The 12,838-nt window shown below is 62.4% G+C and overlaps 2 protein-coding genes across 2 annotated transcripts in view; one reads left to right on the top strand and one right to left on the bottom strand.

Annotated features, from left to right (window-relative positions):
* TNXB (tenascin XB) overlaps positions 1-8,249 on the top strand; it is a 64,377-nt gene extending 56,128 nt beyond the window's left edge. Inside the window, exons 23-39 of the mRNA XM_012653640.1 lie at positions 5-131; positions 721-1,008; positions 1,359-1,637; positions 2,729-3,016; positions 4,217-4,525; positions 4,796-5,131; positions 5,386-5,508; positions 5,626-5,769; positions 5,891-6,010; positions 6,113-6,256; positions 6,341-6,471; positions 6,599-6,731; positions 6,826-6,977; positions 7,069-7,165; positions 7,254-7,415; positions 7,492-7,655; positions 7,956-8,249. Of these exons, the coding sequence (XP_012509094.1) occupies positions 5-131; positions 721-1,008; positions 1,359-1,637; positions 2,729-3,016; positions 4,217-4,525; positions 4,796-5,131; positions 5,386-5,508; positions 5,626-5,769; positions 5,891-6,010; positions 6,113-6,256; positions 6,341-6,471; positions 6,599-6,731; positions 6,826-6,977; positions 7,069-7,165; positions 7,254-7,415; positions 7,492-7,655; positions 7,956-8,057 (3,099 nt within the window). The 3' untranslated portion in view covers positions 8,058-8,249. The remainder of the gene's footprint in view (positions 1-4; positions 132-720; positions 1,009-1,358; positions 1,638-2,728; positions 3,017-4,216; positions 4,526-4,795; positions 5,132-5,385; positions 5,509-5,625; positions 5,770-5,890; positions 6,011-6,112; positions 6,257-6,340; positions 6,472-6,598; positions 6,732-6,825; positions 6,978-7,068; positions 7,166-7,253; positions 7,416-7,491; positions 7,656-7,955) is intronic.
* A 6-nt stretch (positions 8,250-8,255) lies between these two features.
* On the bottom strand, positions 8,256-12,648 carry LOC105817863 (steroid 21-hydroxylase). Its single transcript, XM_012653672.1, has 10 exons — positions 10,583-12,648; positions 10,408-10,497; positions 10,138-10,292; positions 9,938-10,039; positions 9,755-9,856; positions 9,572-9,658; positions 9,208-9,408; positions 8,818-8,996; positions 8,637-8,740; positions 8,256-8,539 (listed from the first exon to the last, which is right to left on the bottom strand). The coding sequence occupies exons 1-10, from the start codon at positions 10,923-10,925 to the stop codon at positions 8,274-8,276; spliced, it is 1,629 nt and encodes a 542-aa protein (XP_012509126.1). The 5' UTR covers positions 10,926-12,648; the 3' UTR covers positions 8,256-8,273.
* Between the last annotated feature and the right edge of the window lie 190 nt (positions 12,649-12,838).

Below are 12,838 nucleotides of genomic sequence, written 5' to 3' on the forward strand. Positions count from 1 at the left end.
GGTGCGTGTCGGGGGTGAGGAGAGAGAGGTGACCGTGGGGGGCCTGGAGCCCGGGCGCAAGTACAAGATGCACCTGTACGGCCTCCACGAGGGGCGGCGCGTGGGCCCCGCGTCCACCGTGGGCGTGACAGGTGAGTGGGAGACAGGCCCACACCGCTGGGCTTTCCTCTTTGCTCTTTTGTCTTTCTCCTTTGGATGTTGGCAGCTCTCCTGCCGGGGCCTCCAGGTGCCTCTCTTCTCCCAAATGTTGCTGTGATCCTGCCTCATCCTTGAATTGAGTGAGGATTGAAGGAGACTTTGTTCAGAGTCAGAAGAGCATGTCTGTGCCCCAGTCATTGTAGCTTCCTTTGCCTCGCGTCATCCAGAACCTCCAAGTCGCTCAGTTGTTCACTTGCCGAATTCTCGGGCTCTTGGGGGTATTTTAGCAGCGCAGAGTGTGTTCCAGGGCAGGCTGCCGGGATCTGAAGCTGCCTTGACATGTAGTCACTGTGTGATTTGCAAGCGTTTCTTAACCTCTCTGTGCCTCAGATCCCTGCAAAATGGGGGTGATAATAATCACAGCACCTTGCTCCTATGTCGTGGTGGGCTGCCGGCGGCAGTGCCAGCGCGGTGAGCGCTTCAGGAGAGGGTGCTAAGCAGCGTCCTTTCCGCAGCCTGGAGAGCACGCCTCCCCGGGGCCAGCTCCTGCCTCCTGACCCTGTCCCTGCTGCTATTTTCCAGCCGCCCTCCCCACGCGGCCCCCCGTGGAGCCCCGCTTGGGGGAGCTGGCAGTGGCGGAGGTGACCTCGGACAGCGTGCGCCTGTGGTGGACGGTGGCCCAGGGCCCCTTCGACTCCTTCGTGGTGCAGTACAGGGATGCGCAGGGGCAGCCGCAGGCAGTGCCCGTGAGCAGAGACCTCCGCGAGGTCACCATCTTGGGGCTGGACCCGGCCCGCAAGTACAAGTTCCTGCTCTTCGGACTGCAGGATGGGAAACGCCACGGCCCGGTCCCTGTGGAGGCGAAGACGGGTGAGCGGGGCCCTGGGAGCCCCTTGCCGGCCCGCGCCCCCTTGTGGCGACAGTTGGACGTTCACGTTTCCGAGCCCCGCCCTCCGGCCTCAGGACCCGTTTACTTACTGGGTCGCCTGAAACCCAGGCCCTCAGCTCCCCTTCCCCCTCACTCCCATCCTTCTCCCTACGCTCCCACGCCCCAGGGGACACTTGCTTTCTTGCCTGGCTCCTCCTTCATCCCGACTCCTGGCCCAGTCACCCCTCCTGCTCCCTGGACCAGCTTGCAGAACCACAGCAGCCCAGGAAGCCCAGTGGTCCCTCTGCTCCATCACTGTCTCACCCTCTGTGCACCTCACTTCCTTTTCCAGCCCCAGACACAAAGCCCTCTCCCCGCCTGGGGGAGCTGGCAGTGGCGGACGTGACCCCTGACTCCGTGGACCTCTCCTGGACGGTCCCTGCGGGTGAATTCGACTCCTTTGTGGTCCAGTACAAGGACAGGGACGGGCAGCCCCAGGTGGTGCCGGTGGCCGCAGACCAGCGGGAGGTCACCGTCCCCGGCCTGGAGCCCTCCCGCAAGTACAAGTTCCTGCTGTATGGCCTGGCAGGCCGCAAGCGGCTGGGCCCTTCCTCTGCCGAGGCCACCACGGGTGAGCCCCGGCCCTGCCTCCCGCCTTTTCCAGAGCTGCCTCTTACCTGAGCCCCCCGGCTGGCCCTTTGGCCTTCCCGTGAGATTGATCCCGTCTGCAGCCCTGGCACAAGTCTCAGAACAGCAGAAGCCAGGCCCTGCTGTGTGCAAGGCAGTTCTGAGCATTTTATGTGCACTGTCTCCTTCACCGGCTGACTGCCCAGGAAGGAAACAGAACCCGGGCTTCGGGGCCAAGCAGACCTGTATTCACATCCAGTGCCAGCCCTTGCTGGCTGTGCGACCGAGGACAAGCCACTCCGTTCCCCTGACCCTCGGCCGCCTCACCTGCATAATGGTCATGAATCATGGCCACTGGCACGCAACTGTGGTTCCCATCCCCTCCCTCTATCCCCGCTTGAGGCAAGAGGTGGAAAATAAGGAGGCCTTGGCTACAGAAAGACGATGGAAAAACCTGGTGGTGTGGTGCCCGTGACTCAGCCCCCCAAGGAACGGGTGTGGCAGGTCGCTGACCCTTACCCTGCTCCCAGGACCATGAGTCATCCTGGCCAGGGGAGGACAGAGCAGCCAGCCAGTCAGACCCTGGGGCCCTCAGACTCCATAATTCTCTTCCCCAAACCCTCACTGAGGAGACAGGGTGCAGGCCGCCTGCCGCACCCACCGCCGCCTGTGCCAGCCTCTGCTCCACTGCCCACGTGCCAGCCAGCTCCCCGGACCAGCCCTCACAGCCCAGATGCCTCCTGGGGGCCTCTCAGCTGTGGCCACGTGCTTGCTCAGGGGCTGGGGTCAGGGGAAGCTGAGCTCCTCTCTGCACCAGGCCACCCCTCTCTCGGGGTGTGATCATTTACGTGTTCACCGCACCCTTGGTCTGAGTGGGAGCAGCAGGGACAGAAAGGAGCTGGCAGTGGCCTCCTGAGGAGATGGAGCTGCTCTCCCTCCTTCCTGAGGGGCAGGACCAGAGAGGCCTGTCTCCTCGGGGGCTGTCCCTGAGGCCACACTTCAGGGACCCTTTCCCAGCACTCGGGCCTCCCAGAAGTTGCCAGTGCTGAGAGGAAGGCAGCCTTTGACTAAGAGTCTCCCCTACCCTCTCCACAGCTCCCCGGGAGGAGGAGCCGCAGCCCCCTCCCCGCCTGGGGGAACTGACAGTGGATGAGGAGACCTCAGACTCCCTGCGCCTGTTGTGGACGGTGGCCCAGGGCCCCTTCGACTCCTTCGTGGTCCAGTACAGGGACAAAAACGGGCAGCCCCAGGTGGTGCCTGTGGCCGCAGACCAGCGCAAGGTCACCATAGGGGACCTGGAGCCTGGCAGGAAATACAAGTTCCTGCTCTATGGGCTCCTCAGAGGAAAGCGCCTGGGCCCCGTGTCGGTCCTGGGAATGACAGGTGAGACTGTCCTGCTCAGCTCCAGTGAGCTGGCCTGAGTGGCTTTCCTTGTGCCTGTGGACAGAGGACAAAAGGACTGGCAGGAGTGGCCGGGGCGATGGGGGCCCTGGCCAGGGCCCAGGAGGGAGGAAGAGCTTGAGTTTGCAGCCCTCGGCTCTGACCTGGGTCAGGGAGTCAAGGCAGGGGCCAGGACAGGTCTGCCAACCCCTACTCTCTGCTCCATGCCTGCCAGCGGCCACCATTACTCGCTAGGGCGGCTACTGCCTCCCAGCAGGGTGGCCTTGCCCAGATGGGGGCAAACGGCCCTGCCATGGATGAGTCAGGAGCATTTTCTCAAGTGGAAAATCACTGGAAAACACAATGGGCGGGAGACACAGAAACCAGGAGAAGTGACTGCATTTATGGTACAGGTTCCTCTTCCGGGGCTGCTGACGCCCACCTCAGACCGGCCCGACCAGGGCATGTGGGCCTGGCTGGTGTGATTTGCCTGTCACGTTAACCCGCCAGTTCTTTTCTCAGAAGGGAGCACCGGTGTCCGAGCTCAGCGGATGCATCCCAGGTGGAGGGCGGGGCAGGGCCTGTGCTGACATCTAGAGGTAGGGCTCAGTGGGACACGGGTGCAGAAGGGGAAAGCAAGTGCCTGACTCAGACAGCGCGGGAGCCCACGAAGGAGCAGTGCAGCAGCTGCGCGGGAGACAGGCCGCAGCGTGGGGCTCAGAGGCCCCGGGGTGCAGGAGTCAATGCCAAGACTCAGGAGAGGGAAGATACTAGAAGACCGTAGGTCCCTTCTGTCTCTCCAAATGGCTGCCATGGCCAGGACCTGTAGAGTCCCACCTCAGCCTTGGGGCAATCCCACAACCCCCTCTTTGGGGAGCAAGATGGAAAGGGAGCCGGGCATGGTGGTACATGCTTGGGTCCCAGTGACACAGGTGGTGGAGGCTTGAGCTCAGGAGTCCAGCCTGGGCAACATACCATTTCTGAAACATTAAAAAAAAAAAAAGCCAGGCATGGTGGCACACATCTGTAGTCCCAGCTACTTGGGAGGCAAAGGCGGGAGAATCACTAGAGGCCAGGGGTTCAAGACCAGCTTGGGCAACATAGCAAGACCCTGTTTATACAAAAAAACAAAGAAAAGGTAGAAAGAGAAGGGCTCCAAGGCACCACGCGCCTCAGCTTCTCCCCTGGCCTTCTCCCATGTAGCCCCAGAAGAGGACACACCAGCGCCAGAGACCCCCGAACCCCCTGAAGAGCCCCGCCTAGGGGTGCTGGCGGTGACCGACACAGCCCCAGACTCTATACGTCTCTCGTGGAATGTGGCACGGGGCCCCTTTGATTCCTTCGTGGTCCAGTATGAGGACACAGACGGGCAGCCCCAGGCCTTGCTCGTGGATGGTGACCAGAGCAAGGTCCTCATCTCAGGCCTGGAGCCCAGCACCCCCTACAAGTTCTTCCTCTATGGCCTCCGCGAAGGGAAGCGCCTGGGGCCCGTCTCCACCGAGGGCACGACAGGTACCACCAGGCCTTGCTGGCCACTAGTCTGGGGCTGGGGTTGCCCAGAAGTGGTGGCGATAGGGAAAGAGTGGGTACCAAGGAGGGAGGCAGGTGGACTGCATCTGAGCAGCCCTTGGCTCTACTCCGGCAGATCCTCTACCTGTGGCTGCGAGTGCCTCACTCGTTCCATTCCACACATGGAGAAATAGAGGCCAGGGTGGGCAGCAGAAGGGACCCACACTAGGTCACCGAGCTGGTGTGCTTCTGTCTCCAAACCCTTCTGTGCAGGGCCGGCTCCTGCTGGTCAGATCCCAGGGGAGCCAGGGCCCCGCCTGTCCCAGCTGTCGGTGACTGATGTGACCACCAGTTCTCTGAGGCTCAACTGGGAGGCCCCACCCGAGGCCTTCGACTCCTTCCTCCTCCGCTTTGGGGTCCCATCACCCAGCACTCTGGAGCCGCATCCACGTCCTCTGCTGCAGCGGGAGCTGGTGGTGCCAGGGACACGGCGCTCGGCCGTGCTCCGGGACCTGCGTCCGGGGACCCTGTACAGCCTGACGCTGTACGGGCTGCGCGGGCCGCACAAGGCCGACAGCATCCAGGGCACCGCCCGCACCCTCAGCCCAGGTGAAGCCGCGCCGGCTCACACGCACTCTGCCCCGAAGTGGGTCTTGGTACTTCGCAGGGAGGGCCTTGGCGCCCAGCCAGAGGGGAGGCTGGTGATTGGGGGAGGGCTTTGAGGAACCTGCAAGCAAGCGGCTTCCACTCTTGGGGGCTGGAAGAGAGGAAGGGGGGTGAGCCTGCCTGGAGCAGGGCCCAGGGTGGGGCTCCCGCGGTAAGAATCTCCCTACCACTGCCCTCACCATTGTTCCTCCCTCCAGTTCTGGAAAGCCCCCGAGATCTCCAGTTCAGCGAAATTGGGGAGACCTCGGCCAAGGTCAGCTGGATGCCCCCATCATCCAGGGTGGACAGCTTCAAAGTCTCTTATCAGCTGGCGGATGGAGGTGACACCTTTTTGCCCATGCCCTCATTTGCCTGCATTTCTCCTGCCCCCTGCACTCTGCCCACCCTCCAGCTGCTGTGGGGTTCCCTGGGTAACCCAACCCCCAACGTGTTTTCAGGGGAGCCACAGAGCGTGCAGGTGGATGGCCGGGCCCGGACCCAGACACTCCAGGGGCTGATCCCAGGTGCTCGCTACGAGGTGACTGTGGTCTCAGTCCGCGGCTTTGAGGAGAGTGAGCCTCTCACAGGCTTCCTCACCACGGGTGAGATGGACTGGGGCCTGGGCAAGGGGTGGGGGTGAGAGGGAATGGGGAGGCCAGTGGAGCTGGGGGAGGTAAGGGGTAGGAGAGTGCGAGGACACCTGAGGCCCTGCCCTTCTCCCAGTTCCTGACGGCCCCACCCAGCTGCGTGCACTGAACTTGACCGAGGATTCCGCCTTGCTGCACTGGAAACCCCCCCAGAATCCTGTGGACACATATGACGTCCGGGTTACAGCCCCCGGGGGTGAGCAGGGCTGAGGCCTGAAGGGGACTCAGTGGTTGAGGGTGGGGAGAGCGGGGGCAGGACATGTAGGGGACAGGCAATGACATCCACCTGCACTCCCAGCCCCATCTCTGCAGGGCTCAGCCCCGGGCAGCGCGGAGGACTACCCCCTGCACCGCCTCGTGCTCCACACCAACTACACGGCGACCGTGCAGGGCCTTCGGGGCCCCAACCTCACCTCCCCGGCCAGCATTACCTTCACCACGGGTACGCCTGTGGGATGTGGGGGGTGAGGGTGGAGGGAACCAGGATGGCCTCATCCCCATCTCCTCTTCCCACTTTCCCTCCCAGGGCTGGAGGCCCCCCAGGACTTGGAGGCCAAGGAAGTGACCCCCCGCACGGCCCTGCTCACTTGGACTGAGCCCCCAGTCCCGCCCACAGGCTACCTGCTCAGCTTTGACACGCCCGGTGGACAGACCCAGGTGCCCGGCTCCTGCCCCGCTGACCAACTCCCTCCTGGGCTGATCCCAGGAGGTGCTGCCTGTGGCTCTCCCAGTGGGTGGGTCTCCACCCCCCTCTCCCCTGACCTGCCCCTTGTCTGTCCCACAGGAGATCCTGCTCCCCAGAGGGGTCACCTCTCACCGGCTCCTAGGCCTCTTTCCCTCCACCCCCTACAGCGCACGGCTCCGGGCCATGTGGGGCGAGAGCCTCACGCCGCCTGTGTCCACCTCCTTCACCACGGGTACCTGGACGCTGGGGCCTGAGGTCGGGGGCTGGGTGGCCGCAGGGGCCTAAGGTTTGGATAAAGGACCGGCCCGACACTCTCTTCTCCCCAGGCGCACTGCGGATCCCCTTCCCCAGGGACTGTGGGGAGGAGATGCAGAACGGGGCCAGCACCTCGAGGACCACCACCATCTTCCTCAACGGCAACCGCGAGCGGCCCCTGAACGTGTTTTGTGACTTGGAGACTGATGGGGGCGGCTGGCTGGTGGGTGGCATCGGAAAGCCCGGGGTCTGTGCAGGGCAGGGGCTGCTGCTCCAGGAGGCAGAGGCTGATGGTGCCTCCACCTGCTCCCCAGGTGTTCCAGCGCCGCATGGACGGACAGACGGACTTCTGGAGGGACTGGGAGGAGTATGCCCATGGTTTTGGGAACATCTCTGGGGAGTTCTGGCTGGGTCAGTGCCTCACAGGGACTGGGGAACTAGGGAGGGGTCGGGCCCTGTGGACAGCAGGGCCCTGATGAGGGCACACCCCCACCCCCAGGCAATGAGGCCCTGCACAGCCTGACAAAGGCGGGAGACTACTCCATGCGTGTGGACCTGCGGGCGGGGGACGAGGCCGTGTTCGCGCAGTACGACTCCTTCCGAGTGGACTCGGCTGCTGAGTACTACCGCCTCCACCTGGAGGGCTACCATGGCACCGCGGGTAAGGGCGGGCTGCAGGGGCCGGGAGGGTGGGCCAGAGGGGAGGCCCTCATCGCTCCTGCCTCTGCCCTTCCCAGGGGACTCCATGAGCTACCACAGCGGCAGTGTCTTTTCTGCCCGTGACCGAGACCCCAACAACTTGCTCATCTCCTGCGCTGTCTCCTACCGAGGGGCCTGGTGGTACAGGAACTGCCACTATGCCAACCTCAACGGGCTCTACGGGAGCACAGTGGACCACCAGGTGAGGGTGGTAGGCACACGGAGCCGGGGTGCCCTGTGGTGCGATGGGACATGGGACTGAGCAGCCCGGAGCCTCAGGCTCCTTATCTGTGAAGTGGAATAATAACGCCGACCTCGCAGTTATCTCGAGAGGATTTATTGGCTGGAAGGGCCGGCTCAGGATCAAGCCCCAGTCCTTGGTGACTGAGGGTTAGGAAGGCAGCGAGGAGGGAGGTTGCTCGAGTGCTGGGAACCGCCTTCGAGAGGGGCAGCATGGGGCAGATAGAACGTTGGCTTTGACGCTTGGCAACCCCTTTCCCAGGGAGTGAGCTGGTACTCCTGGAAGGGCTTTGAGTTCTCGGTGCCCTTCACGGAAATGAAGCTGAGACCAAGAAGCTTTCGGTCCCCAGCGGGAGGAGGCTGAGCTGGTGCCCGCCTCTCTCGCGCCCCAGTATGACTGTCGAGCACTGAGGGGTCGCCCGAGAGAAGAGCCAGGGTCCGCCTTCACCACCCGGCCACTGGAGGGAGCCTTCTCTGCCAGCGATCTCACAGCACCATGTTTACAGGGGGGAGGGGAGGGTTTTGTATGGGAGCAATAAAGGAGAAACTGAGGCACGTGGCTGGCACTCGTCCTGCCTGGTCACTGGCACTTGCCCAAGTTGGGGCTGCCCATCCCCCGGGGCTGCAGCCGCACCTGAAAAGGCGGAATCTCCAGGTTGGTGCTGAAGTGGGGCTGGGGCTGCAGGGAGGGCAGGGCGCCCTCAGGCGGCAGCAGCGTGAAGGCCTGCAGCAGTCGGGCCAGCACCACAAAGAGCTCCAGGCGCGCCAGCGGCTCTCCCAGGCACAGGCGGGCCCCGCACCCGAATACCAGTGTTCTGGGGCTCTTGCCCGGCTGCAGGAAGCGGTCTGTGGGCAAGTGGACAGACAGGGTCGGGGGGCGTTCAGTGGCCCCCTGAACCGGCCTCCACCACCTCCGCACACAGGCATCCAGCCCCCCACATACCCGGCCAGAACTCGTGTGCCCGCTCCCAGACTGCATCGTCGAGGTGGGCGCCTTGGAGGTTGGGGATGACAACTGTGCCCTCAGGGATGTCATAGCCGAAGATGCTGAAGGAGGGTGGAGTTAGGCGCTGGCCGAGACCTCGCTGGGCTCAGGCCTTCCTCGCCCATCCCTCGGGAGTCACCTGCTGGGCTGCGTGGTGCGGTGGGGCAAGGCCAAGGGCACAACGGGCCGCAGGCGCAGCACCTCGGCAATGGTGGCGTTGAGCAAGAGCAGCCGCTCGCGGTCCTTGTAGGAGACCCAGGAGCCAGAGGCTTTGGAGCCCACTTCGAGGTCTAGCTCCTCCTGCAGTCGCCGCTGAATCTGGGAAGTGGGGACATCCAGGGTCCGAGCCCTACCCGAGCCAGCCCACAGCTGCCCAGCCTCCAGCCACTCCCCAGCAATCCAGTGGAGCCTTTGTGCCAATTAGGAGAGGGTGGCACCTCTGGGCAAGCACAGTCTGACTCAGAGCCGAGCAAGCTGGGTCCCCCCACCCAGGCTTCCAGGAAGGAGTTTTGCCTGCCCCAGGGCACACCTCAGGGTGGTGAAGCAAGAAAGCCACGGCCCAGGAGAGGGTGGTCGCCGTGGTCTCAGTGCCACCTATGAGAAGGTCCACCACAGACGTGTGCACGTGCCCTTCAAGGAGCTGTCCAGGGCTCTCTTCCACTCTGGGTAGTGCCACCTCTTGGAGCATGTAGTCTATCATGTCCCTCCACTGGCCTGCCACCAGGCTCTCCTGCGGAGGGTAGGAGGGATGGGCTGAGGGCTTGGCCTGGGGAGAGGGGTGTGGGATGGCAACAGGCCCAGAGCTCGGGAGGCAGGAGAACCTGTCTCGCAGCGATGCTGGGGCCAGTTGCATCACTGGCCCGAGGGGAGCCTGGGCCACATACAGTCCCCACCTTGTGCCACCTCAGCTGCTTCTCTACGAAGTGGTCCCTCTTCTTCATGGCCTGCTTCAGCCTCTGAAGACTTGGATTAGGGAAGAACTAGGGCGGGAAGCAAGAGATCATAGCTGCTGGGAACCCATTCCTCCACCCACCCCCTCTCCCAGGACCCAGGGTGCCCGGGCGCCACCTCCTCACCCTGAGAATGGGAATTAGGTTCACAATTTGGGTGGCCCAGTGGTCCCAGGCTGTCATCACCTCCTGAACACAGCCATGAAAGGTATGTAACAAGTTGTCCTCCTACCAGAAAAGGAGGAATGCTTTCAGTTCAGGAGAGGGTCGGGGAGGGGCTGAGGGTGGGCCTGAGGGGCTATGAGCGACCTTGATCTTGTCTCCGAAGATGAGGTAACAGATGATGCTGCAGGTGAGGAAAGAGAATTCCTTGTGGATGGCCACAGGGGTGCCAGCCTGTGCTCTCAGGCGCTGTGGGGAAGGAGCAGGAGCAGGAGCTGAGCGGGCAGGGCAGGGGCTGCCGGGAGAGGTGAGGCTGACCTGAGGTGGCCGTGGAAGCCCAGTCTCACCTCGAAGAACTCCTCGGTCAGCCGCTCCACCACGGGCTCCATGGAGTCGCGAATGCCCAGCAACAGGGCTGAGCGGGTGAGTTTCTTGTGGGCCTTCCAGAGCAGGGAGTAGTCCCCTAGGGACAGGTCCGGGTAGCCCTGAGACGCCAGCTTGTCTGCAGGAGGGGCAGGGGGTGGAGGGTGAACACGGACCAAGGAAGCCAGGGGTCTGACCATCTTCTGCCCCTCCCAGCCCCTGCTGCTCCCCCAGGAAAGGCCCCCAGCCCTTACAGGACAGCATCTGGGGTCTGCCAGCAAAGTCCACCCACTTTCTGACCATGGCTTCCTCAATGGTCCTCTTGGAGTTCAGCACCACCACTTCTGCGGGACAGCCAGTGCAGGGCGTCAGCAGGGAGAGGACCCTGCTGTCCTCCCACGGTGGGGCCGAGAGGGAGAAGACACTCACCTTGCAGCCCGAGGCGCAGCCTGTAGATAGGCCCGAATTTCTGGGTCAGGCTGAGCAGATAGATGGGGAGGTTGGGCCGCAGCAGGTGCAGGAAGCCCGGGGCAAGAGGCGGGAGGTGGAGGCTCCTGCGCTTCCACTGGCCCCACAGCAGGCAGGCACCGGCCAGCAGGGGCAGCAGCAGCAGCCCGAGGAGCAGCATGGCCAGACACCACACGAGGCCCCGACACGCGCTTATACCTCCGGAGCCCCTGTCGTCCATCCTGCTGCTCAGGCTATTTGGGGGGCCTCCCTCGACACCCACCCTCAGGTCCCTTCCCACCGTCCCGCCCACAGCGTGACACATTTCTGGAATGGCACCAGTCCCATTGGCCTTGGGGAGTCCACATTTCAAAAAACGGACTATCCATCAGGAAGGAAGAAAGAAAATGCAACCCTGACCTTTTCTCTGGCAGCCGGAATCATCTTTCTGGCTCCGCATCAGCTGTGTGGGCAGATGTGCCCACCCCTGCCTGGGCCTCCCCCTCTACCCCCCACCTGGGACCGGTTTGCTGGAGTGCAGTTTGTCTCTGAGAGAAAGGGCCGCCGCTGCCTGACACACACTCCAGGACCGCCTGAAGAACAAAACACAGAGGAAGGGACCTGCACAGGGTTTCTGTTTGTTCGTTTTTAACTGACAGGTAGCGTGACCACATGGCCTGGCTTACCTGGGGCCTTCCAGTACACACCTGTAGTTCCAGGGTAACTCTCGATGGTGTCCCTTTCACTCGCACATGTGTCCAGAAGACCAAGAAATATATGGTCTCCCGTCTGGAGCACTTACTATGTTACCAGGCACTGTTCTAATGCTTTGCCTGCTCTAACTCGACCCTTCGCAACCGTGCTCCATGTGCAACACTAGTCTCATCCCCGCTTCATGGATGAAGAAACGGAGGCAAGAGTGGCTCGCCCAAGAGCACAGCTAGAAAACGGCAGATGCAGGATTCCAGCCCAGCAATCTGGCTGCAGAATCTATACCTTTAGTCAGTAGGGGCACCTCTCTTTGGTTGCAAGGACAAGAGACCAACTTGAGCTGGTTTGAGGTAAAAATAGGAATGTTTATGCAAATACAGGGGTATTTCACAGAACTCAGGAACAGGAAAGCAGGGGAGAGGACTCACTGGGCTTAGAAGGCCAGGGATGGGGAACAGAAAAAGCCCTGGAGATGGGCAGCCTCCTCTCTGTGCTCCTCACTTCTCCGTCTGCTTTCACATCCTCTCTGCAGTCAAGTTCCTTGCGCTTCCAGGCGCAGGCAGAACAGAACTGCCTCCCGGACCAGAGTCCAGCCTGGGGACAGTGTATGTTCCCAGCACAACTGGGCATGGCCCCATCAATTCCAAAGTCCCCAGGAAGGAGCTTGATTGCCACGGCTAGGTCAGGATTAGGGGGCCAACCCTATTTTGGAAGCCATAGCCATAGGGGGTGGGGTCCCACTGGAGCAAGTGGCTATCAGAGACCACTTTTGTGGGTAAGGACACAGTTGAGGGGCTTGGGGAGAGGTGCCAAAGACAGGTGGCAGGGCTCAGTGAGAAGCCAGGGCTGCCCAGACGTTGGAGGGGGCCCAAGGCCCATGCTGTCCCCCAGTTCCCCATCCCTGGCTCTGTAAACAGACCCAGTGCCCAGGAGGGGGCCCTGTCCCCTCAGAGCTTTACCCAGAGCACAGGATGTGCTGCTGGAGAGCCCACGTCAAGATCCTGGCCGTGCCACCCGCTAGATTGATGAGTTCACTCCTGAGGTCCTGGTGGAAGAGGCTCAGCTCAGCCCGGATACACACGTGGGACTGGGAGGGAGAAAACAGGGTTGGGATTTCTGGGGTTGGGCTAGCTGTCACCTTCTTTGTGGTAGACCTCCCAGACCATGTCTTGCCACAGCTGCAACTGAATCCCCGGCTCTGGCAAATGGGTTTATGTCACCACCATGCCGACTGGCTTTTGGGACAAAGATCTGCCGGGCAACCACAGGGCCATGCAGGCAAGAGCCCTGGGAAACCTCTGAAATACTGAGAAAGGCCAGAACTTCTCAAAGTTGCACGGAGTAAGAGAGAGCTCAGTGTGAAAGGAGAGTGGCCTGGAAGGTTGGCGTGCTTGTGGCTGTCCCTTCATAAGTCGACTCCACTTATCTGGCCACACCCATCGCCCGCAGCCCACTACCAAATCCGAGTTCCAAACACGATGAATTACGTGCAGTGCCCCAAATGTGCTGTCCTGCCCCTGGCCTCTG

Source organism: Propithecus coquereli, unplaced genomic scaffold (genome assembly GCF_000956105.1).
Source record: "Propithecus coquereli isolate 6110/MARCELLA unplaced genomic scaffold, Pcoq_1.0 Scaffold426, whole genome shotgun sequence".
Lineage (NCBI taxonomy): Eukaryota > Metazoa > Chordata > Mammalia > Primates > Indriidae > Propithecus > Propithecus coquereli.